Consider the following 26414-nt stretch of genomic DNA (forward strand, 5'->3'; position numbering starts at 1 on the left):
ACATACACACATACATACATACACACATATATATACATATACATACATATCTACATATATACACAAACAGCTATTTCGAATCAGTGCAATACGCTGCTTGTTAAAACGGATAACTCCGCTCTTACGCAAGTCTGCGTGGATATTATGAACTATCGTATTTGTTCAAGTTCTATTTAAATTTTAAATAGAAGGAATTTTTATTTAGTCGACAGAAATATCTTTGGTAGGAATGGTAAAAACAGACAGGAATATTATTCCTGAATAAATCAACTCAAACCTTAAACAACTTATAATATTTTGCTCTCCATAAAAATATATCCTGTCTAAATTATACAAGTTAGAAATAAAGTAAACATTAAAAGAATAAACATTCAAATTTCTTTACTCTTATGTAATTTTATATTTTATAAAAAATAAACTTAGATTTTAAATATCCCAAAACATTTTGCTCTCCATAAAAATATATCCTGTCAAAATTATACAAATTCAAATATGAACATGCTGCATAACAAAACCTGGAAATATAAATAAAATGTGTTCCTTTCAGCAATAACAAATCAAATCATTCAGTTGTCTTTGCTCTTATGTCATTTTAGAGCTGGACACCTGGCATCTTTTTTTGGCCACAGGTTCGCTTATGTTTGGTGTGAGGTTCTGTGTTGTGGAGATTCTCAGGATGGATTGCAGGTGCTCATCAGTGAGGCAACTCCTGTGTGCTGTTTTGTTAGTCTTTATCACTGAGAAGAGCTTCTCACACAGATATGTGCTACCAAACATGCACAAGGTTCGAGCCGCATGTAGACGGACTTTTTTTGTTCTTCAAAGTCACCAAAGCGCCGTGCAAACTCAGTGCGCTCAGTTTATCAGCAAAGTGCGTATTTGGGAACAACGTAGTGACGACTTGGTTTAACATTACTTGGCAACAGGGAAAGTGGGGCAAGTGGTTGTGTCTCCCATAAAAGCAGCCTCAATTGAAATCACTTTGTGATTGTGCACGGGTAAAAACGTCCGCTGAAGTGTCAGATTCTTATTTAATTCTTCTGCTTTCTGTATCTTCTGCATTGCATTCAGGTCTTTCAGGTTACCCTGATGTTTTGTTTTATAGTGCCGTCTTAGATTAAATTCTGTAATTACAGCCACAATAGCTCCACAAATGAGACACACGGGTTCAGTAAACATATACTCAGCCTCCCATCGGTTTTTAAAGGCTCTATTTTCAGAATCAACTTTTCTCTTCAGCATCGTGTGAGCTAGCGTTGCATTATGGGATCTGTAGTTTATTGTGTTACCAGCGCTTCATATACCCGGGCTTTAATAACAATAATACAGTATATAAAATGATCTCGCGGGCCGGATATAATTACACGCCGGGCGGATGTGGCCCGCTGCCCTTGAGTTTGACACATATGGACTAAATAGAACTTGAAAAGATATATTTTTTCAAATGTGATCGCGCAATTCAGATAGAGTTGACGCCACACTACAGCCTGCATCCTCCCTCGCTCTTACTTTTTACCGTTCATCTAATGAATACACTGAGTATGGCTTTACCAAAACAATCATTGATGGCGAATAAAGTATCCATTATTCGAGTATGTAGATCGGGTTATATATATATATACATATATATATACCCGCGTATCAGCGAGAAGTAGTGTGTTAAAAAGCTAGAAAAGAAAAGGGAACATTTTAAAAATAACGTAACATGACTGTCAATATACAGTATTTGTTTTGTGAGTGTTACTGAGTGTTGCTGTCATCAAGGATTTGATTATCATTATTTCTTTCAATCAGGTTCGTATTTGTAGGATGTGTTGTGTTCAAGTTACATTCCGTGTTTGTCAATTTTGTAAAGATGACAGGTTTCATTCATCGATTCGTTTCTTACTGCATCAATAAACAGCTCGTCTTCTTCTTTATCTGAGACCTGACACACTGCATGCACGGGTTTTTTTTACACTGTCTTCCTTTAGCGGGACATTGACTTTTTCCAACGTGTGCTTTGTTTCCGCAGTAGTTGGATTTATGAATATGCTTGTATGTATGAGACGCTTCATATTTTTGCTGCCTTTTCAATTGTGTAATTCGGTTTTGTTCAGCTCTTTGGAACTGTTGCTTTTTATCTGTGCACTGCGTCAGTTCACGTGAGCTGCTCGGTGTACATGCATCGAAGGTTCCCAGCTGTGCTGGTGCCATCTCGTGCTGTGTCCATGGCTGTATTTAATGTTACCTTAGTCCTGGCACTTAAAACTTTCTCTCGCAGTTTCGCTGAGTTTGTGTCAAACACCACCCTGACCATCTCATCTTCCTCTCCATAAGCACAGTCCTTCACCTGTGAATATTTACCCGTGGCAGTTTGCTATTGGATTGCCGCTGACGGACGGCCTTATATGGGCAGGCACTAAATTACAAACGCCAGCGGCAGCCTGTCTATGAACTTAATTTAAAGTGTAGGTTTACATCGTGCTTTGTTTCCGAAGTAGCAGAACTCATGAATATGGTTGTATATGTCACTCGCTCGCTTCTTATTGTTTCGCTGCCTTCTCAATTTTATGTTTTCTTCAGCGCTTTTTTGAGGTCTTCCTGGTTTTCTGTGTACTGCGTGATTACGTGGGAGGCGTGATGATGTCACACGAAACTCCGCCCCCACGGAGTTGAAGCTCATCTCCATTACAGTAAATGGAGAAAAACTGCTTCCAGTTATGACCATTACGCATAGAATTTCGATATAAAACCTGCCCAACTTTTGTAAGGAAGCTGTAAGGAATGAACCTGCCAAATTTCAGCCTTCCACCCACACGGGAAGTTGGAGAATTAGTGATGAGTCAGTGAGTGAGTGAGTGAGTGAGTGAGTGAGTGAGGGCTTTGCCTTTTATTAGTATAGATTATGGCAGCCAAAAACAAATATTTTTTCTTGTTTTTATATCAAGAACCTGCCCTAAAGATCTTGAACAAAGAAGATGCCATGGAGCCAATCGAAGTTTTAGAGAATGGTAGCGTTACTTTTTACGTCCAACTCTCCAAGGAGGATGCATCAGTGCAGTGGCTCAGGAACTGGAAAGAAATCAATGATAAGCGAATCTGCTCAAGTTCTGATGGGAAATCTCGCAAGTTAACCATCCGCCAGGCTCAGCTTTCAGACAGCGGTGTGTACACGTGTGATGCCAGCACTGATGAGGTCCATTTCACTCTGCAGGTTAAAGGTCAGTGGTGAGAATTCAAACCAGAATGAATAAGATGTCATAACTAATATAGGAAGGAAACCGAGCAGATAACCTGTTGTAACATCTGGAACTTTGTATATATCAATTTAACATTTAATCAAGTTAATTTCACTATTTCATCATCATTGCCTTTATTGGTTACTGGTGGTGTTCTGTATGCTTATATTGTTGCATTTGAAGGATGTTTTCTTTTCTGAAATTACAGGTAAAATTCCGTTACAACGAACTCCCAGGGGCCTAAAAAATATTTTGTTTTAATGAAAATTTCATTTTAATGAGATTCTGTATTTGTTACTATAGTGCTTTCTTTAACTTGTGTCCAGGCATTTGCAATCATTTCAATAGATTCTTTTGCGTTACTTTTAATCTCCTCCTGCCTACAAGTTATGCTGAAGAGATTTTTTCTCAGCATTTCCTTGCCATAATACACTTGCAGGTTGCAAATGATGCCCAAATCTAGTGGTTGAAGCACTGCCATGTAAATGGGTGGGAGGAATTCAACGTGAACATTATCTAAATGTGGAAGCATGTTATGGGCAGCACAGTTATCAATCAGGAGCCAAATCATCTTTTTGTTCTTCTTCATATTATGAGGTTTCTGAACACTTTTTGGATCCCCCTCACTCCCCACCCAACGGGAACGACACGCTGAAGTGTGTCCCGAAGCGCGATTGCAGCGTCTGTGGAAGATTGTTTGTCCGTTGCTGGGGCAGGGCAGTAGCAGGCTCACAGCACTGTAGTAAAGCGCCACAGAAGCAAATCATAAAAGATCGTGGTCGCTCTATAAGTCCCTGGTTTGCACTCCAAAACACGAGGCTTAGTCTCAGTACTTTAGGAAAACCAGCTTTATTCAGCTTGAAACAGGAATGGCACAGCTATATATCTGCCACTCTGCTATACATATACATAATAGTCATGTAGGGTCATGGTCAGGGGCCTCATGCATAGCGCTGTGTGTAGAATTCACATTATAATATGGCGTAAGCACAAAAGCGGAAATGTGCTTATGCACAAAAAAATCCAGATGCATAAATCTGTGCGAAGGCCAACTTCCATGTTCTTTCACTACTTAAATCCCGGTCAGCGTGAAAATTAACGCACATGCATGTGCTGCTGTCCCGCCCTGTCTCCTTCTAGAATTACGCCTTTTTGAATGTGCAAATCAATATAAATAGCCCTTAAGCTCAGCATTTTGTGAAAAGGCAATGGCAAAAGCACGGGGGGAAATAGAAGAAGTTCAGCGAATACCAAGTGGAGGCAAGGAAAAACATACTATTTTTTGGTTTAAACAGTAGTATAAACAACAAAAGGAAGTTGATTGAGTGACATAGAGTGTCAGAAAAACTCAAAAGTTCAAGTTCACAAAGTTGCACAGTGCCCAAAATAAAAAAGAAGTCAGATATCAAAGTCGCTGTGAAAAGGCAAGTTGTAGCCCACTGTCTGAGTTTCATATGAAAGCTTATTAGGGTACAGAGAAAAAATAATAGGCACACAGTGGGAAAAAAGCACGAAATCTCGAAATTTCCACTTTAATCACATAGTTTATTTTGTCATTAAAGTAGAACATCATAAACTTCATCTTAAAATCGTTTAATATACTAGTTTCTCATATCCCATCGTAACTAAAGTAGCATGTTAAATGCTTTGTTTTGTATTTGATCTTCTATGTGCTCTATATGTGTGAATCACTACGTGCTTCCAGGCTTTCTCTTCCTCCAACAGGACACAGAATCCATTACATTCGTAATATTACAGCTCTCTGAATAATTAAAATACTGAGATGTATACTTGATATCATTTTCATGATGATAGGAGTTATTAAACATGGGAACACGGTGGCACAGTGATTGTGCGCGACCTTCGATGAAATAATTTATTGCAGCAGTACTGTCTCTTTCAAATGTACTAACCCCCAATTCTTGTCCTTACTTTTATTTCTCCAAATACCCAATCGCCACACAATCAGCTCTGTAATAGACGTTAAGCCATCTATAAGCTTAGAACGCTGATTCTTCAAAACTTTTAAGGAACATTGAAATATCTTCGTAGTACACGTTTAATTATTCTATCCTTCCAGTGTCATGCCAGTCCCAGCAAGCATACAGCGTGAGGCAGGAACAATCCGTGAATGGAGTGCCAGGTCTTTGCTAGCACTGTGTCCTCACATGTTTAATTATTAACAATATAGATTATTTAAATGAAGCTAAAGTTTTATCTGTATAATATAATAAATATATTTTGCTGCATTTCATCTTAAAAATTATATCGTCATCATATGCAAATATGCGATTTATAAAGTGGCTCAAGTTGTGCAATATTATAACTGTAGTGCAAGTTTACAGTGAGGTGATTGTACTTATAAATACAAACAGTTCTACAAGGAGCACTTGATTGAATGCATTTATAGTTCTTGGAATGAAACTGTTTCTGAACCACGAGGTCTGTACAGGAAAGGTTTTGAAGCATTTACCGTTTGAGAAGCAGTTCAAATAGGCAGCATGGCTGAGGCAGCGTGTACTTGATACTGTATACCAATAATTCTCTTTCCGATCAGCTGCTCCGAGTGGTGCAGTGAGAGTAATATGGAAAAAGATGATCCGCTGTGGCAACCCCTAATGGGAGCAGCTGAAAGAAGAAAAAGAAGGTGCAGTGAGAGTAACAACGCTAAAGCAGCTATGGTATTTGGAATAGTTGAATAGTTTGGCCATTCCGTGGACCATTATATTGTTACAGGTTAATTACAATCAGATGCATTAAACTAATAAACAATATGCAGTTAATTTCAGTGTATTTATAAAGCTGCATCAGGAATGTGGATCTAAAAAAGAAAGGGTAACCACACATGAGCAGTAGCACTGCTTTGACGCTGGGTGCCAGCAGTCTGCAAACCCGAGTGCAGAACTTGCATACGCCAGGGTATGAGCTGCCATGGAAATTTGCTTGGCTTTACAGCAAGTTTAAGTTTTATACATCACAATATGAACGTGGAAACCGGCTTACACAACATTTTTGTGCGTATGCACAAAAATCACAGGTCAGTGACCAAGTAATCTTGTTATCTGCATTTACAATGTATGTGCTCACCCATCAAGATCTTTTTTGTTTACTTTGGCGGAGAGATGCAGCATAGCTTTGAGCCTGCTCTTGCCCTGTACAGACACGGAGATCGCATTTTGGGACGCTCTTCGGCATGCTGTCTAGTTTGGGGAGCTCCCAAGAGAGATTATAAACCTCACATTTTCTTGAATAGGATATAGGAATGTTTCTTGAACGAACATCACTAAATCACATAAAAACTGCTTTTTCTACGTCTTCAAATGCAGCAGTTCACATACATTTGCAACCTGAGATTTTTCTTCTTTTTTTGCTCGGTCTTTCAAGAAAGTTGACAGTGTCAATAGCGAAATTCTGAATTCACTGGCAACGTGTTTTTTCTTTTTGCCGCAATTGAGAGCTGAAAAAAATGAAAGGTTTTTTTTTTCTAATATGAACTATTATCATTTTTTCGTGTCTGCCATTTTTATTAGAGAGTGACAATGAGTTAAATTCCAATGGATGTTTTTCAGATGTTGATGAGCAAAAGGTATCACTTAAAACCTTAAGGAAATTGAAAAAGGCAATAAAAAAAAAAAACAGTACGAGGAAAGTTCAAAGAATAAAAATTTAGTGTTTCTGTTTGGGGATCGTTGTGCACAACTGAGCTGCGGCCACAGAACTAGCTGCTCTGTGAATGATTCATTCAAGCATTTCAAGGTCTTTTGTGCACTTCGTTGTAATGAAAGTATCTGCTGAATGTACTTCGTAGTAATGAGATTTCTATAGACACGTGTCGTATGGGGAAACTGTTGGGACCTTAAAATACTTCGTTGTAATGAAAATTTCATTGTAAAGATATTCGTTGTAACAGAATTTTACCTGTATTTTATGGGGTTTTTTTTGTTATCTTTTTACAATCTTGTGAAGCATGACTTTTAAGGAGTATATATTTTTGATCATAGTCAGAAACAACACTATTCTGATTAACTATATACTGCAAGTGAGCTTATTCTATATTTCATAAACAATATGTCATGGTATCCCCATCACAAATCACATTTCATAATAATGTATTCATTGTTCCAGTGATGGGATTCTTTCACTACATGCCTCTGTCTAGGGCAGCGGCATCCAGCTCTGATCCTGAAGGCTGCAGTGGCAGCTTGTTTTCCTTCCTGCCACTTTCTTCATCAGGGACCAGTTTCTACTGTTAATTGAATTCTATTCCCTTCATTTTATTTGCTGTATTTTTAAAGACTCCATCCTATGAAAGGATTTTTTTTCCCTTAAATGGCAGTCAAAGAAAAAAGAGACATGAAGTGAGCCAACAGATTTCTCTCCTACCATTTTCTTAATTAATTAGTTACTTAAACCTGTTATTTAATTCCATGGCTTGCTGGTGCTTTCTTTTTCCACAGTAGACATTTCCAAAACAGTTAATTTTCTTTTTTCTAAGGGAACCATCAAAATGTTTTATGGACCTGAACAGATCAACATTACTGAGACCCGCACCTTCCGGTGTTTTTTCAGATATTGTATGATGGACACAGGTTAGCTGGTCATGGGATGGCTCACTTTCTCATTGTTTGAAGGCTGTTTAAGGAAAAAGAAACAATTAGGGGCTCTGCATATTAAATATCAAGTCAATTACAAAAAAGGTAAACAAAAAAAAGTTAATTAGCATCAGAAACTGGGCAATAATTTAAAAAATGATTAGAATGAAAGCCAAGCAGGCTTTGGACATCCCTGGTCTGGACTATTAGGCAGCCCGGGAATTGTTGCCCATAATCTTGCCAGTTGAGTCCCCACCTCTGGATCATTGGGTGACACCAAACAATTATTGTGCTCCAAATGCAACAAAGGATTATGTATTTTTAAATGTAAAGTTGGATTGTTGTTCGATTTGTATGATGTTAAGAAGATTTTGTTTTGGAAAGGAATAGAACGATTCCACTCTTAACAAGAAAACTCATTCTGTCCCTCAACATTCATGTGTCTGTTTTGAATATCAGTTGGTATTTATTGTGCAAAGTCGAAGGCTAACTAAAAAAACAACAAATGTAAGGCAGGTAATCACTCAAGTATGGATACTGATTCATATAAACAAATTCATCTTAAGTTTAAATTAAAGTTCCTTTGCGCACACTAGTGACAGTATTATCAAAGACCAGAAAGTACAAAAATAAAAAAAAATTACACACACACAAAAAAACACAGGTATGCCCATGATTTGATGATGTTAGTGAGTGGTCGCTGAGTTGCCTAATGACTTGAGGGTAAAATCGATTTGTACAAATGCTAACAGTCATGTAACCTTTACCAGGGAGAAAGCGTTTGTGCAGGATGGCCGAGGTCTTTAATAATATTGCACTGTATATGTTCCTTCTTTAGTGGCCCCTATTAAGTTTGAACACAAGCAGGAAAAGCCAGAAGAAATTCTTGCAGTGGAGTCCAAGAGCACTGTGATGTCGGCTGTGTTGTCAAGTGAGAAGAGTGTCGTGAAATGGTTACGGCATCGCAGCCAAATTTTTGACAGCAATAAATATGAGACGCGCGTAGAAGGAAGAGTACACAGCCTCATAGTGAAAAATACATGCAAAGAAGACTGTGGCATGTATACCTGCATCTCTCAGGATGATGAAATGGTGTTTGTTGTCAACGTAAAAGGTTGGTGTCTAGTCATTTACTGTTTCTTTTGGAAAAGTAGCTTATGACTTAATCAGAAACTATGGGATCATCAGTAACATGATGTATAATAGAGAATTTGATTAGTTTCCTTTTTTATTTTACAATCTATGATCTTGCTATGAATGACAAGGTAAACATGTTTTTTAAGAAATGTGCATCAATCCTATGGCAGCATGGTGATAGCTTGTTTAATTCTGTTCCTTCATTGCTTCATGGATCTGATTTGGATGCCCAGCCAAATGGCTGTCTGTGTTGCCTGTTTTCACCATGTTCGTATTGTTTTATGTGCACCTTCAGTAATTCAGTAATAACTTTAAAAAGACCTGAGTCTTGATGAGTGTGGGTGCCTGACTTTGTCCTGTGATAGACTGACACCCTATCAAGGATTCCCTCCTGCCTTCCACATGATGATACCATGGTTCTAAGAGCAGATACTTTGATCCATTTTTGGTTAATCAGGTACTCTAAACTGGCCAAAAACAAGGGGGTTTGGACTGATGCACCATTTAGGTTTGGTATCTACTTGGCATTCAGTGGTGTTTGGGATATGTGACACTGGAATTGGATGAAATGGGTTCAGTGAATGCATAGATAATCAAATTTGGAATGACTCTTTTAATGTCATTTTCTTAAAGACTGTACTGTACATTTCCTATTTTTGGTCTTTCAGAGCTGCCACTGACATTTGTGCGAGGCTTACAACACATCAGTGCGTACAAGGATGACACCATCACTCTAAGATGTGAACTCTGCAAGCCTAAAGGGGATGTCCAATGGCTAAAAGATGGTCAAGAGATCCTTCCCAGCAGGCGAACTGTAATTAAAGCAGAAGGTCGTGAACGATTGTTGACCATTAACCGTGCAACGGGCAGTGACTCAGGAGAGTACGTCTGTGAGTCAAAGGATGATAGGACCTGTGCTCAAGTTTCTGTGGAAAGTAAGACTTTGTTCTCTATTTTTTGATTTGCTCATTCTCTGTATCAGTTTTAGAAAAAAAATTCCAGCACAAAATTGTTTTTAGATATGTAAATCACACCAATTTTACCACATAGGAATTCAATACTTTAATTTGAATAAAACATACTGTTGTAGAAAAATAAGGGGTTTTGTGAAAAGCTTAAATATATCAATACTTCATTGAGAACATTCATAAATTCAAGGTGGATATGACATTGAGTCTTTGAAACTCTAGAAGATACTGAATTAAAGAAGTTGATGAACGAGTGGATAAACTTGGGTTTCAGGGTCCCAGATTAGAGTAAGACTTCTTTATTAGGAAGCATAAGGGAAGAGGACATCTGAATGTTAGTGCTTGCTTCTTGGTTATCATTACCTATTCTGAGATGAAATTCCTGTGTTAGGATTAGAGCTGGACCTTATTTATACTCTGTTTAGTATGATGAAATTCTTTCCTAAGAATATCTGCTTTTGTTGCCAACCATCATATGAAACGAAAAATCCAAACTGCTCCCGAGTATCTAGTCTTGATATAGAACAGGTGTAGAAAAGATCAAAGAGTATCAAGTCCCCGTCCCCATGGACAGCCAGAGAAAACTGATGACAACGATGACAGAAGGAGAACGTTTTTAAAAATTATTTTCCACAGTGGAAATGCTGGAATGGTTCCATTTTGACAAGAGCCAGGTTTTATTGTTAACTGTCATTGCTACAGGATACCTGAAAGAAATTATTTTCATATTAGGTATGGTTCCTCAGACAGCCTCATTATACTGTCCTGGAAGTTGTTAATTTTAGAGAGTGACATTTTAAGGCTTTTACTGTAAGTGCATTTAATATGCTATTTCTTATTATCATCTGTTTCTCTCTTTTATCCATTAAATTACACTATCTTGTCTAAACAAGATTTGTTTCAAATGACACTAGTGATTTTGTGAAGTATGAATTGTACACGTATAATTAAAAGATTAGAAGGAATGTAACATCATTGTAACAGCATGAAGAATCGGAAAAGATCGAACATTTTTAGAGGCCTTTCTAGGGGTTTGGAATTATATTTTTTTTGTTTAGTGTCATTTCAGTTTACAAAACAAATTATTGCAATTGTTGTATAAATCAAAGCATATTTAGCTATTAGGTTATATCCTTGTGACGATGTGGGTTCTGGCTCCACACTCCCTTTGATGTTTGGGAACCCTTGAACCCAACACCGTCGATAATGTTGCCGAGTGAGCTAGTCAATGGAGGCAAATTCTGAGCAAGGGGAAGGCAGAAAGTGTAACAGTGCTTTTATTAAAAACCAACAAAACAAGTGTTCATAAATAGTGCAGTTCTTCACAGTTCTTCATTAAATAAATAATCCATTAAAAAGAACACGTGGAGGTTAAAAATCAATAAATAGAAAAAAAAACACATCCTTAAAACCAGAGGTTAAAATCTTCTTGTGGAAGCAGTCTTTAAAACAACAACAAACAAATCCGGTGCTCTTCTGTTAGCGTCTCACCTGCTAATCCCGTTTGGGCCAAGCAGCAGGCAAGACGCTCTCTGCAGCTGCCCTCCTGAAACACACGCACGAGACTGGAGACCTCCCGATCCCTGGCTCCGGTATGGCACCCATCCCAGTCCCGAGAACTTGGTTTCCCACAACGGCAGGTCGCTCACGTTGGGGATTCCCACCACCAAGTCTCCCGACTTCCGCTGCCTTTCAATGGCCTCTCCGCGGCCAGTCGCCTTCCCTGGTCACTCCCGCTACCTGATCGCTCAGCGGGAGCGACATCAACACAAACACCTGGGTGTCGGCCTAACACCCAGCTTCTACGCAGCTGTCCACGAGCGCTCATTCGCTCGACCGTCCGCTCGCTCTTCGCGGCTCTCTCTCTTTCACCGACCTGCTTCCTCTCCTGCTCCCGGTAACCTCCGTCCTCTCTTTTCCTTTCTCTCTCCACTTTTTCTCTCCGATCGTTTTTTTTTCACCTTTAAAACCGACTCGCGCTTCTTTTTAAAATGTGAGGGCCATCACAGCTGTAGCATTAGCCACGGGAGCAATCACGAATGTGGGCAGTTCCTCACCTGTGCACACGGTGAGAAACGCCCACATCGACGACTGCCCCGCGGCTCGCTACAACATCGCCCCACCTCACAAAGCCGCCTCGGGTGCGGGGATTATCTATTTAAAAATGGCCTTTACTCAACGAGCTGTGGACCCATAACACCACAATCCTCCTTTGGTAACTTATTTATATGTCATAAAATCTGATTTTCACACTTTCTGAAAATAAATGTCACCAGAATCTCATTACAGAAAATCGAGTAGGACAAAACAGTAATGTATAACAAATGTGTTACAATACTGTATATTGCTTTTTACTCCTTCCTTTTAATCATTTTGTTCCCTTTGGATGATAAGTTAGAAAATAAAGGGGTAAGAAAAAGAATATAGGTTCTACGAAAGTTCTGAGAGTGAAGAATTGCTCTCCAAATAAAGTAGCCATACATAGAAATGTTGGGTTAATCTCTGTTGAATATATATATATATATATATATATATATATATATATATATATATATATATATATATATATATATATATATATTTTGTCCGTTTCCAGTGAAAAAAACAAATCTCTAAACCATTTTGAAATGGAGTCTGTTACAGAATTCTTCCAGTTCAAGGATGTGTGTTCTGCCCAGAATGATTCCTAAGTTGGCAATAAGATGATAACAGTGTATTGAAACTCCAAGGACAACCGACAGAAATAGTGTTGGTCAAGGGTGAATGCAAAACATATCAGGAAGGGAAGCTGTTACCAGGTTACGTCTCTAACAAACCGTTTCTAATCCTGGCTGTACATTGGAAATATTACTGCTGCATCAGTGGGATTGTGCAATGCAAGTGTTTCTTTAGCTGGTAAAGGGTGTAGTTTTGGAATTCAGGGAAATTTATAGTCGATAAAACCTTTCATTAACAGACAACCAGGTAAAGAACCTGAGATGAATATTTTTCGAGAGCTTCTTGAAACATCCATAGCATTAATGCTGATAATATTGATACAGAATTAAAAAAAATATCTGGATAGCATCCTGGCTTAGGTTTTTATAACTCCAGTGATGTCATGAAATATTATTAGCTGATCCGGCACAATGATAGCTCAGTTTTATAACTATCTTGGTTGAAGAAACAGTTTTGTGTTTTGTTACTTCTGTTTTGTATATAAATAGAACATTGTATAATAATTTATAATTGTTTTGATCCATCAATGACATTATTTTCTGTAATAAAATTCCCTAAAATGTGTTTTGTACTAAACTCTTACTAACCTTCAGTCCATAGGTATATTGTAAATGACACAATTATTCAGTAATATTCGTATTTAAAAGCTCAGTCTGCCTCTAAAAAGTGCAAGTAGCCTTTTTCATAAAACACAACGCTGTTTAGTCATATATATATATATATATATATATATATATATATATATATATATATATATATATATATATGGAAACAGGAATAAACACCCAAAAAAGAATGTTGGAATTGACAGATCTCTTATCGAAGACTCGTGACTAAACATCGTTTTTTTTTTTTACCTTATCCAAAAATAATTTGGATTTCCATACCTTTTTTCACCAATTTTGTATCTTCCATCTTCAACACATCTGCATTGTTGTTATCAAGCAAGGGTTCCTCCCCAGGTTCATGTTGTTTATGTCTTCCTTGAGCTCTTCTCATTAGTGGTCAATGTTTTCTATTGTATTTTTATAATATTGTTATGTATTTTTACTATTTGTCTATCCATCCATCATCGTTAATGGACCACCTCCAAGCCTTATAAAGGTTGCTGGGAACTGAAGCCTGGGGTAGTTCATTTTGAATGTGCTCCAGTGGATTTTGGTGGGTCTTGAAAGCGTTATTTTGCTCTGGTATTTGACTTATGTTGATCTGTTACTTGGATTCTTCTAGTGCAGGGGTGTTGAACTCTAGTCCTGGAGGGCCTCCATGGCTGCAGGCTTTCATTCTAACCATCTTCTTCATTAGTGACCAGTTTTAGCTGCTAATTAACTTCTTTTGCCTTAGTTTTAATTCACTTGACTCAGGCCCGTTAGTTATTTATTTTTCCTTAATTAGCAGCCAAACAATAATGAGGCACAAAACAAGCCACCACATGACCAGCTCACCTGTGCCCATCATACAATATCTGAAAATAAAGAAAGGTGAACGTCTCAGTAAGGATGATCACTCAGGTCACCAAAACATTTTGACAATGTTCTTAGAAAAAACAGAAAAATCGACAGTTTTGGAAATGTTTGCTGTAGCAGAATGAGAGCAGCAACAAGCCATGGAATTAAATAACAAGTTATGTTAACAACAAAAATGGCTTCTCATTAAGAAAGTGATTGGAGTTTGAAGCCCCAGTTTAGCTGGTCATTTGTCAGCTCATTTCATGTCTCATTTCTGTTTGGCTCTCATTTAATGAAGAAAAGAATCAATTCAGGGGACTGAATCCTTAAACACAAGGCTATTAAAATGAAGAGAAAAGAAGTTCATTAGCAGTCTAAAACTGTCACTAATTAGGAAAAGGGTTAGAATGAAAACCTGCAGCTACTGCGGCCCACCAGGCCTGAGTTCGACATCCGTGTTCTAGTGGATTTCATTTTGAGATTTTCTTTTAGACAAATCCCTTTTAGATCAGCTTTTGCTCTTCTGCACCTTTGTTGAATTTTTCTTTTTCTGTCTCTGCGTTGTTTGGTTTACTCTTAAAAACTAATTGGCAAGATAGGCACTCACACCCAGCCATATTGGGGTAGGTAGACATGACAAGCCTGTGTGGGTTTGTCAATTAACCCTTTGGAAATGAGTTATTAAGGCAAATCAATAGCACATTTTTTGTTTTTGTGTTTGCAGAATTTTTTTTGTCATTAGATTTATGACAGGATGAATGTTTAACATAATAGGCTGATATAATCTAAATACAATAGAAAAGGGAAAGTAAGAGCACTGAAAAAATAGGGCCAGTCTTGAGATGAGTGATATAAGTAATAAAAAGTACAATGTACTGTACCAGCATGCCTTGAAACTTCTAACATCTGCAATTAAAAAGTTAAAAAGATGCCTCCATTACAATGAAATTCATAGTCTATTACAGTCTACTATGGTATATCAGCGAATGTGGTTTTAAAATTATTCAGTTTTTTGGATTGTAATGTAATAAAGAGAAAAATAATTCAGAAAACTTTTTTCCACTTTTTCAGTGCCCAGAGTGGTGGAATTCATTGCAGAGCTACATAATGTTACTGTACTAGAAGGGGAAGATGCCACGTTTAAGTGCATGGTTTCTCCAGAAGATGCTGAGCTGGTTTGGCACAGAAATGGCAATGTGGTTGTTCCAGATGAGAGGTGCATGGTATCACGCAATGGGTTGTGCCACACGTTAGTCATCCAGAACTGTCAACTGATAGACAACTCTAAGGTGACAGCTGAGGCTGAGGGTGTGGTGTCGAAGGCGAATCTACAGGTTCAAGGTAAGCCAGCAACATGCATATGGTTTGGTAAAGTTGTCCACTTTGTTAAATTTTAACAAGTTTCGTCAAGCGAAGACATGTCAAAGCAAAATGGGAGCTCAGAGAGAACTTATTAGGTAGAAGGTTGACATCATTTATATAGAGATGTGATATACTGATATACTCACACAGACAAATATAACAAAACAACTTGTGTTAACCAAATCTATTATTGTTGGTGCAAACAAAATCAGTAATTCTGGTTTATTCTAGGGTGAGAAACTATTACAATATAATAGAATACTCCACATAAAATATTGAATCAGTAGAGCAAACCTAAATCATGAATTGTTTATGAGAATTTCTGCCAAAGTAGAATAATTGTGGCTTATATGACAGAATAATGGACTGTAAAAAAATTCAATTGTGAGTATCATATTCTTATAAATGATTTATTCAGAGAAATAATTTTTCATGTTGATCCCCTGTTGACCACAGAAGCACAAGTGCTGTTCACCAAGAAGTTGGAAGCATCGATAGGTGAGGAACATGGAGAAGCTACGTTGGAGGTGGAAGTGAGCCTGGAGTCAGGAGAGGTGCAGTGGATGCGACAGGGTGTGGTTATCCAGTCTAGTCCAAAATTCACACTGAATGCAAGCGGCAAGAAGCGCAGCCTCACCGTTCACAACCTCAGCATCTCTGATCGTGGCACGTACAGATGTGAGACCTTGCATGACAGAACACAGGGCAAGCTGATGGTGGAGCGTAAGTATGAATGCTGTTTTCCAAAATCAACTCAGCTAACCAAAGTAACAAAATAGGCTCTAAATACACTTTGTATACTATGAGAACTGAAAGAAGAAGAAAAATCAAGAAAGAGCTAACAGAGTAGGCCTGTGCATTATTATGTCATCTTATTATGTCATCTGCTATCCACTGTGATGTTAGCTGTATAGGGCGATGTGAAAAGCTGTAATTTTCTACACAGAAAAATTGCAAGTCAGTTGCAGAATTTTGAAAATATCTCATTCCTGAATTGAAAAGGTCACTAATATTTGTGCTAATTTAAGGGGGATGTGGTCATGGCATTTGGTCAAAGTCACAATTCATTTGACAGCATTTTGAACCTCTTGTAATCCATGATAGTCATGAATGCTTAGAAAAATGATGTTCAGTTAAGTCACCTTGTTTTTCTGTTATTTGTGATAACAGAGCAAGACATGGAAAAAGAAATGTCTTTGTTTAGGGACCGAGACAAAGGGATAGTTTTAATTCAGGCAGTGATCTGAAACATGAAAGGAATGAATAAAGATACAACCCTAATCAAGATCTGAGTCAGAAAAGTGCTAAGAATTTCTTTAATCACAATTTTATTTGAAGAACAAAAGGTGAAAATATTTGGACACTTACTAGGTTGACTCATATTTTAAAGCACCAGCATCCTGAAGTCAAGACAACATGATTAGCAATAAAAGCTGTTACTTTAAACAACACAGCTGCAACTGTGAAAATCAACACACAAAATTGCGACAACTGCAGATGGCAACAAACAAGATACAATTAGAATTATGTCATTAATATAACAGCAAAATAATAATAATAAAAATACAAAATAAATACAGAAAAATCCAAACGTGAAATCAAAACATGTTGGACAGTTTCTAATAGTTGTCATTTCAAGGATGAAGTCCATTGCAATAGTCTAACTGTAAAGCAAGGTTCACAGTCACAAGATAAGTTGTAAGAGTCGTTATAATAGTAAAATAAAAAAAAATAACAATACATTAATAAGATAAAATAGTAAGAGAGAGTAATACATGTTACAAAATTTGTGGCATCCAAAAAGAAAGTAAAATAATCCACTAAATATATGGAAAGTCCATAAACAGTAAGATCTCATTAGCACAGTAAAATCAACCACAGTTGGTTTTATTAAAATTAAATGATATAATTACCCATCCATCCGTTCACTCTCTTCAATTCAGGGCTGCAGGGCATGCAGAACTAGTATTTCTAAAGCATGAGCTAGAAAGGCCGGGGAAGGTGAGGCATGAAACTCACTAAATACATAAACAGTCTCAAGGTTTTGTTGTCCTGTGATAGCAGCTGTCTAAAGCAAAATTTATCCACTATTTCTGACCTTGAAGCTCCCTGAGAATGTAACCCTCACCATATGAGCTGATGCTGATCATGGTTTCCTAGTTCTAAAGTATATGACACATTCTTACTGGCTTTTCCACAGAAGAATAAGTTCTTAGAAAGTCAATTTGTCATGTTTGCACTCAAGTAACTGTGGATTTATGACTGCCTTGATTATGTTACAGCCACATTCTTTTGATGAGCACTACTGGGATGGGAAAGCGATCCTGTGACCTTTGACTTTTACTTATCTGGATCACTTTTCTTAGCTCTTCTAAATTTAAATAGCAGCATTCGAAATCCTGGGGGGTGTCACAGAGCATTAAAAATAAGACAGGCGAGTTCCATAGAAAACGTGCCTAAGTACTTGGACCAAAATTTCACAATTCATTGTGTTGCAGATTTTAATACTCTGGAAAAATACAGCAATATCATTTGCTGCTAACCAGGCATCCTGAAATCCGATTACGGCAACTTAATTACAACGCAGAATGTTTCTGCCCTCATCATCTTTCTTTGTAATATCATTTGTCTCTCCGCTGTATTTTTATTTGATACAATCTCAGCACAGTTGCTTGGTCGGAAGCAGTGCCGCATAGAGGTGATTTAGAGGTGGAGAGTCTGTTGTGATGGTGGCATCATATTCATGTGGATGTCTATGGAGGCCTCACTTTCCTTTTCAGTCCAAAACCCTCTAATCAGAGTGAAAGTGAGTGTGCAGAAGGAATGAACACTTCCTTTTATTTTATGTTATCATTTATAGACTCTGCAATCTTGACTAAGTCAAGGTGGGTACCGAAGATGGATGAATGGGTTTCTTTGATTGATTATTGATTATTTTTAGAGTCTGTGTATGTTTTTTAAACATATTTCATATTCTATTTGTCCATGTATGATTGTATCATTCAGTATTTGTTTTGTCCAGATTGTTTTGGCCATCTCCCTATGGTGGTGCTGCTGGGACACGTGTCGATTGGTGACATAGTAGAAACCATATTATTTAAGATTTGTGGGGTTGCAGATGCTTCTTTTCAGAAATTTTCAAAGACTAAAGGAAATCATTAAAAGTTGTGGAGTTTTAGGCTCCCACCCTAAACTCTCACAGCTATGCTTCTCGTTTTGATCCATTATGAAGGCAAGGTTTAGGCTTTGGTTACTTGTGTTCCATAACACGGATGGGGTCCTTCTGTGTGCCAGTCATTTAGCTATCTGTTCCCATAGGAGTTTTACTTTCTATGCGGTTTCATTTTTGTGTATGCACATCACTATTTTTTTTTGTTTGCACTCTATTTCAAAGAAAATAGAAAGGCTGATGTGAATTTACCTGTAAAGAACACCGAAACTAGCAGACATGCTATACTGGAACACATCCATCAATCCATTCAGTCATCCCACTTAATGCAATTGAAGCATTGCAGGAAGATGGCATCTATCCAGGCAGCTTCAGGTACACAGCCATAACCCATCTTGGACAGAAAAAGACTCACTTATAGGAAGCCAGGGAAAAGATCGAAGCTCATCTAACCTGCAAATCTTTGGGGGTGAGAAGAAGACTTTGTGAAAGTGAAAACTGCACACCAACATTGATGAAGCTGGATTTGAACCCAGTCTTTTTGGAGCTGTGAAGCAACAGAATTAACTACTACTGCTCAGTGCAATCATACTCATAAGATGTGATTTTTCAAAATGTTTGAATATTGTTTGGATTTGTCCTATGAAATGGAAAGCAACTTTGGGGAAATGACAAAAGATTATCAGAGGACAGACTAGAAAGAACTAAATATTACTGAGACACCAAAACAAGAACACTAGCAACCATTCAACCATGGCCAAGGAACCTAAACCAGAGGATTTCAAGTTCAGTCCTGGGGGACCACTATGGCTACTGCTTTTTATTCCCATCAATTTCACAATCAATGTGTCAATATTGCTTTCATTGGTTCATAATAGCAAAATCTTTTTTGTTATGACAATGGAGTCAGTTGTTTGCTAACCCTTTATTTGGTAACAAATGATGTTATGATACAGATAAAGTGAGACAGCATCTAGTCACCGAATATTTAAACCAGGGGTCCTGGGAGGCTGTAGTGGCTGCAGGTTTTTGCTCCAATCCAGTTGCTAAATAAGAAGCACTTATTGCTCAAGTAACAATTCTGCTTCACTTTAGTTGTCTCACTCGTTAAGATTTTGAACCCTTATTGCTTATTTTTGTCTTAAACAGCTGTATTCTCAGTTTTTAATTGCTACTAATTAGCAATAACATGCAAATGACAAAAGCGATCAGCATTTCTCCATTTAGCATGTTACCATTTACACCTGTGTGTATTTACCATGCACTATCGGGTTTAATTAAATACTTGGAAGGAAAGTAAGGAGTCACAAGTGAAGGACTGAGAATTACTCGTCCATTTTAGCCTTCAGATCATTTGGATGATATCCTTAGAAAGGGGGTGAAAATATAGGATGTGAGAATTACCTGACATAGCAGAATTAAAGCACTAACATACCATGAAATTAAATTATTGGCAAGAATCGCTTTCTAATTAAGCAACCGGGTTAGAACAAAAACCTGCAGCCACTGTGGCCCTTCAGGACTATGATTGAGGACTCCTGATTTAAATGAATTAAAAATAAATTTAAGCTAGACAATATTTTGAATTCTGAAATAATCATTTTGTAGGAATTAGATGAAATCATTCTGAGCAATTTGCTTCTAAGTTTTAGCTCAACTCTGAGACGAAGAGTGTTTGTGTAGAGGTCCGCACAGCTACATTGAGGCACATGGATAGAATTTAGAAAATTTCCTCAGGGCTAATTTTTCACTCTTCTGATTGGGCTGCAGGTAGCTTTACAACTGTTGTTATACTTGTCAACTGTCTTAGTAAATTTGATAAGATCTCACCATGTCAGAGTTCAATATTATTAAAGAATGTTAGACATTGTTGTAGATTAGGCAAAACAGTAATGTGAAATTTGTCTTGAATTTTATCCTAAAAGACAAACATAGTAAACTTTTATTGTAAAAAGAAAAACAATTATGTCATTAAAGGTAAAAGAGCAGGTGGTTGGAGTCCGTGCTGTGGTCCAGCCAAGCCACTTCTTGTTTTCATGACACTGAACACGGTGTCTTTCATTGTTTTAACTTATTACAAAATCTATTGAGGTGGAACTAAGATATATAGTATTAATTTATAGAAAACTATTATCATATTATTATAATCAAAATCACTCAGTTTCCAGTTCCTCTAGTTAGAATACAGACTTGGCTATATTAATCATTTAGCAGTGAGGTGATGGAATGGAAAAGAGAAAAACAATGTTGTGACTGACCAGCTTCCTAGTACTCTCTTCTGTGCCTTTTATCTCAGTGCAACTTTTTAGCATTTGGAATTTTTGACTTTTTGAACTGATTTTTTTCATTTTTGTTTTGGATGCTTTTACCTGTACATTTTTGCCTTTCTTTGTTTATTATTTCTGCTCTTATTTGTGCAGCCTTTCCATAAATCTTGCAATATCATGTTTGAGGAGTTTGTGCTATACCCATGTGCACTATAATTTTTAATATGTAAATTAATATATATACATATATTAATATACTAGCCAAAGTACCCAGCATTGTCCAGGTGTATTGGTATAAGAAAGCAATTTATTTATTTTTTTTTGTTTTTTAAATGCTGATCAGGCAGAAAAGGTTCAGATCTGGGAGATCAAAAGAAGAGCAACAAACAAGAGCATGAGACAAAATTAAGGTAAAAAATGAAGCTAGAGGCCTACACCAGGCATGTCAAACACGCGGCCTGCAACAGAAATCTGTGCGGCCCGCATGACAGATACTAGTTAGCACTGAACTTGTACAAAATGATTACTATCGTTTGTGATTGAGTCATTCTGCATCTTCGGCGTTACTTATTGACTTTTCTTACTTCAGCCTTATGGCATTACAGTACCGGAAACGTCATCTGCTAGTATAGCCACAAGCCTTGACCAAAGTTAATGAGCCACAATGTCACAATTGAAGTGCTAGGCTGCAGCATCGGGCAGCAGGGGCGGCTTTAGGCATGCGCAAACTGTGCACCTGCACAGGGCCGCCACACCAATATATATTGAATATAAAACAGAAAGAGAAAATAACAACACAGCTGATGGCAATGCGGCCGAAAAACATTGTGTTTCTTGTTAATTAGTACGCTGTATTTACTGTTGTCGCTAGAGTCGGAGGAGTAAGTTATATGTAGTATTATAATGTTCTGCTGTAATGAGAATATCATGGGCCACCACTTGGTTTTTAAGTTACGGACACGTGCATATAGAAGCGTGTCATGAGCACAAGGCGGCAATGCAGTGTCCACAACGGACGCAGCCATCTGCCGTGCTAATGATAGCATATTGGCATTGGCGGGCGAAGGGGTCACCGATTCTTTCTCTGCCCATGGCCGCCCCTGCTAGGCTACACTACTGGCTGGGCTGCTGAGACTGGCCACTGAGCAGAACTGATCATCACGAGTAGTAATATCTCACATATTTTCACTTTTTTTGCTCTAGTTTTATGTAATTTTTGTGCTAGTATTGTAACAAACAGTTAGTGCAGACTACAGCTGAAGATCTGAAGTGGACGCGAGAAGTTGGTGAGTTGTTTATTAACAGATTTTTGTGATTTTGAGTTTGTAAAATTAGTGTAGGTCAGGTGGCTTTTTGCATATCGGCTTATTTTACAATATAAACTTTGAAGTTAACTTAGTAAAGTAAAATTAGATTTTTGAGGATTTGTTTTCCAACTTGAATTGCTGAGCAATGAATTCAGTGAGCGTTTTCGTGATTTCAGTTCACACGAACAGGACTTTGCGCTGTTCTCTTACAACGTTGAGAATGCGCCTGAGAATATCTAAATGGAATTGACTGAACTGTAGTCAGATTCTATTCTGAAGGCAAAATACAATGAAGTTGGTGTGCCAGGCTTGTATGCTTTTACCTGCCACCCTCGTATGTGCAGATCCATAAGTTGGCATCGACAGTACTGTCTATGTTTGGAAGCACTTACCTTTGTGAGCAATTGTTTTCGTTAATGAAAGCTACCAAAACCCCACATCGCTCAAGACTTACTGCCAAGCACCTGTCATCCCTCATAAAAGTTGCAGCTGCACAAGATTTCAAGCCTGATATTGACGAACTGGTTACTAACAAGAGATGCCAAGTGTCGGGACAAAACAAATAAATCTCACACTATAAGACTCCTATATAAGCAATGAATATAATGAATATAATATAATAATATAAGGACCTAGCTAAGAGTCTAAGACTCTAATTGTACGCTGTTGTACGAAGAGTGTATGGAAATAAATTGCTTTTCTTTAAACTTTAAGTGTTACATTTTTTAAATTATTGGAAAGAAAGCTACAGCAACTTAGTATAATAGTATTTGTTATAGTGCGGCCCGCTGACGCACGCATGGCAGTCAAAGCGGCCCACCAATGGTAGTGAGTTTGACATGCCTGGTCTACACCAAAAAGCAATAAACTGGAAAGTATTTTAGCAAAAAAGGTTTGAAAGAGGTTTTGAGTGTGCAGATCAGATGAGGAAATGTACTGGTAGCCAACATTTAACCCGTAGCATTGATTACCAATAGGTCATGACCTCTGAGGCCAAACCCCTAACAGCGAGCAACATGGACCTAACGATGGGTTAGGAAAATAGTAGTGATTGTTAAGAATTCAACATGGTGAACAAAATGATCCAAAAATGAACACAACTCCTAAACTATTAGGAGAATCAAAAAAAAAATAAATGCTACCACTGAATTCTCTAGCTCAGAAAACTGCCAAAAAGAGTCAAACATCAAGCATACCTATGCACAAAAAGTCATTAAACAAATTACAAAACTCACACCATAACATTTAGCTGTCATGACTCAAGAATTTGTTCTTTTTGTGTATGATTGTATTCCATAATTTCCATAAGTCCTTGCTGATTTGGAAGCATGAACGTCTATTTTTTCTATGAATTTTCTGGTTTACTGTGATTCCACAATTAGAAATTTAATCTCACATCAATAAACCCAGTTGGTTTTTGAATAATTGAATTCATTGACCTCGGAAAGCACCCACAGTATTATTACAGGAGACAGTACCAGTTGCGGTATTTCAATATGTTATTAAGATGATTCAAAGTTGATTTAAAATTTCTAGAAATCACAATGCTGTTTTGCCATTAACGCCTAAAATTACAAGTACCTCATCATAAAATAGGATTCAATAAATTTCTGCCTCCAAGAAACATTAAAAGTTATTAATACCTGTGGTATAGCAGGTCCGCGTCTTCCAATAAAAAAAGGCCAGCTTGTAAATCCGTATAGCCGTGCCATTCTTTGTGGGTGTGATTGCATGACTGCGGGGAGTTAATGAGGTAGTTGGAGCGAGTCGCACCTGTAAGTGTGGGTGCGGTCATTCTCGATTGCCTCATTGGCTTTCTGCGGTGTGTGATTAAGGCGTTGCGCCCTTGGAGACACACGTGGGATATATATATGTGGGTCGAACAAAGAGAAAAGGGGAAGCTATAGAAATGGAAGGAAAGGAAAGGAGAGATATGAACAGAGATCGATCGAGGTGGAAAAAAGAAGAGGTTAAAGGATGTGAGAAAGACAGTCTAAGCAGGAGGATCTGGCCACCTGAAAAGAGGAGACAGAACGAGCTGGGGCCCCGCTAAGGAACGTTAAGCTGTTGCACTCTGGGGGCTAGTTTGCCCCACTGAAAGTTTGAGGGAGTGAGGTGAGCAAGGCAGGTGTCCTCCCGAGGGATCTGAGGAGCGACTACGGGTGTGCGAAGGATGAAGGGAGGAGAGCTGACCTTGAATGGTCTGGCAGTGACGTCTGCAAGGAAGCCGAGATTGAGGTTGGCTGTAGGTGCTCGTGGCTGTAGAGATCCGGCTGCGGAAGTAATGGGTGAGCCAGGGAGAAAGAAGGGAGTGCCGAGATCGGAATGATAGAGACTGCATTTTAACCTCATATTTTAAAGGATTTATTTATTTGATTTTTATCCCCACTGGACACTTGTTTTATGGATTATTTATTAAAACCTGATGCATTGCACTTTGGACACTGATTATTGTTTTAATAAAAGCTCTTATGCACTTTTTGGATATATCCCCTGGCTTCATGTGAGATTTGTCCTCATTTGTCAGCTCATCTCGGTGACATTACCGACGGTGTTGGGTTTAATGCTCCCATAAGGACGTTGGGAGCACGGAGAAAACCTGCATCGTCACATTTTGGTGGCAGTGGTGGGATTGAGCTGGCAGTGAGGACCGAAGAATAGAAGACAATGAGCCAGCGGGATTAATACAATACCATCCTTAGTTGTTCTCTTTCTACCATATTCAGAGGATTGAATCAGCATGCACTAAAGCATTGCATTTCATTCAGCCTCATCGTTACTTACTTCTATCATAGTTAGTAATGATATGCAGGTGTATAGCGTTGGCTTTATCTGCAATGTAAGGTTTTCCTCAGATAAATAATGTAGTGTCATCAGTTCTTGTCAGAATTACTGTCATGTGTAAACAGTACAGTCAAATTCCTATGTGCCTGCTTGCCAACATCCTGTCCTTGTGCAGCAGTCTGAAATTTGCTCCATTGGTTACGTATAATATCTATGTTTCTATCCATCTGTTTTCTAAACCCACTTATAACATAACATAAAAAAATAGCAGATAGTGCTGAGCAAAACAGCTGAGTTTCTTTTAGCATACAACCTGGAGAAATTGATGCTAAACTTCAACTTGCATGTGATTTCGCAACAGCAAAACTAACTTAAAAGGATGTTTAGAGTCTTAAAGTTTATTTGTGAATTGAAAGTAAGGAAAATAACTTCTTTTTTTTGTTTTTTAATTTTATTGATTTTATTGAAATCACACAACATTCCATACAAACTGATCAATTTTACAAAAATAGGATTGAAAACAAATCATAACGTAACGTTCATAACGGTCAACAATGTCCGCCATGTTGAACTTTCTTATTTATGGCCCCATCTTCACGAAATTTGGTAGGCGGCTTCCCTGTGCTAACCGAAACCAATGTACGTACTTATTTCGGTCGTATGCCGCCATATTGAACTTTTCAACAGTCTTTGTTACTTATGGGCCCATCTTCAAGAAATTTGGTACGCGGGTTCCCAACGCTAACTGAATCCTACTTACGTACATATATAAGTCCATAGCCTGCAGCTCAGTCACCGTGTGAGGCGGCGTTGGGTCCCCCATCCCAACGCCTCCCACGTTGTTGGCTGCCTGCCTATATAAGGCCGTCGATCGCTCCAGTCTCTACATTCCCTTCCTTGCTACGCAACGGGATTCACGTCTCCCTGCTGATAACTACAGCCTTTTAATTTAATCCACGGCTTCTCCGCTGTTTTATTGTTCATTTATTACGATTATAGTTATTGTGTAGGTATTTTAGACTTACTTTACATTGTTCAGGTACCCATTTCTTTTATCATTCCAACCGTACCCCCATTAACATGTCTATCGAGGTAATCACCATCGATCAAAGAACTGTCACTTACCGAGTGGTTTCCATGTCCGGAGATGGCAACTACCTTTTCAATTCTCTTTGTTACATATTGCACGGCCATATCAGGCTCACTCTTGATATCCGGAGGAACATTCTGTCTTATATATTGAATGACTGGGACAGGTTCAAGGTGTGGACTGTTGACGGTACAGGAAATAATTATTCTACACAGGAGCACTACAAGAGTGAAATGCTTACGCCCTTCACCTATGGATCTGCATGTGAGTTGATGGCTGCCGCTGAATTGTTCGGTTGTCGCTTTCAAGTGTACTGAAATGGCCAAATATTGTACACCTTTCGACAACCGC

The 26414-nt window shown here is 38.0% G+C and overlaps 1 protein-coding gene across 1 annotated transcript in view; it reads left to right on the forward strand.

The window, feature by feature from the left end:
• obsl1a (obscurin like cytoskeletal adaptor 1a) overlaps positions 1-26414 on the forward strand; it is a 129042-nt gene that overhangs the window by 73965 nt on the left and 28663 nt on the right. The window contains 5 exon segments of the mRNA XM_039756371.1: positions 2931-3203; positions 8652-8927; positions 9619-9885; positions 15156-15425; positions 15903-16169. Of these exon segments, the coding sequence (XP_039612305.1) occupies positions 2931-3203; positions 8652-8927; positions 9619-9885; positions 15156-15425; positions 15903-16169 (1353 nt within the window).

This window comes from Polypterus senegalus, chromosome 6, assembly GCF_016835505.1.
Source record: "Polypterus senegalus isolate Bchr_013 chromosome 6, ASM1683550v1, whole genome shotgun sequence".
Classification (NCBI taxonomy): Eukaryota; Metazoa; Chordata; class Cladistia; order Polypteriformes; family Polypteridae; genus Polypterus; species Polypterus senegalus.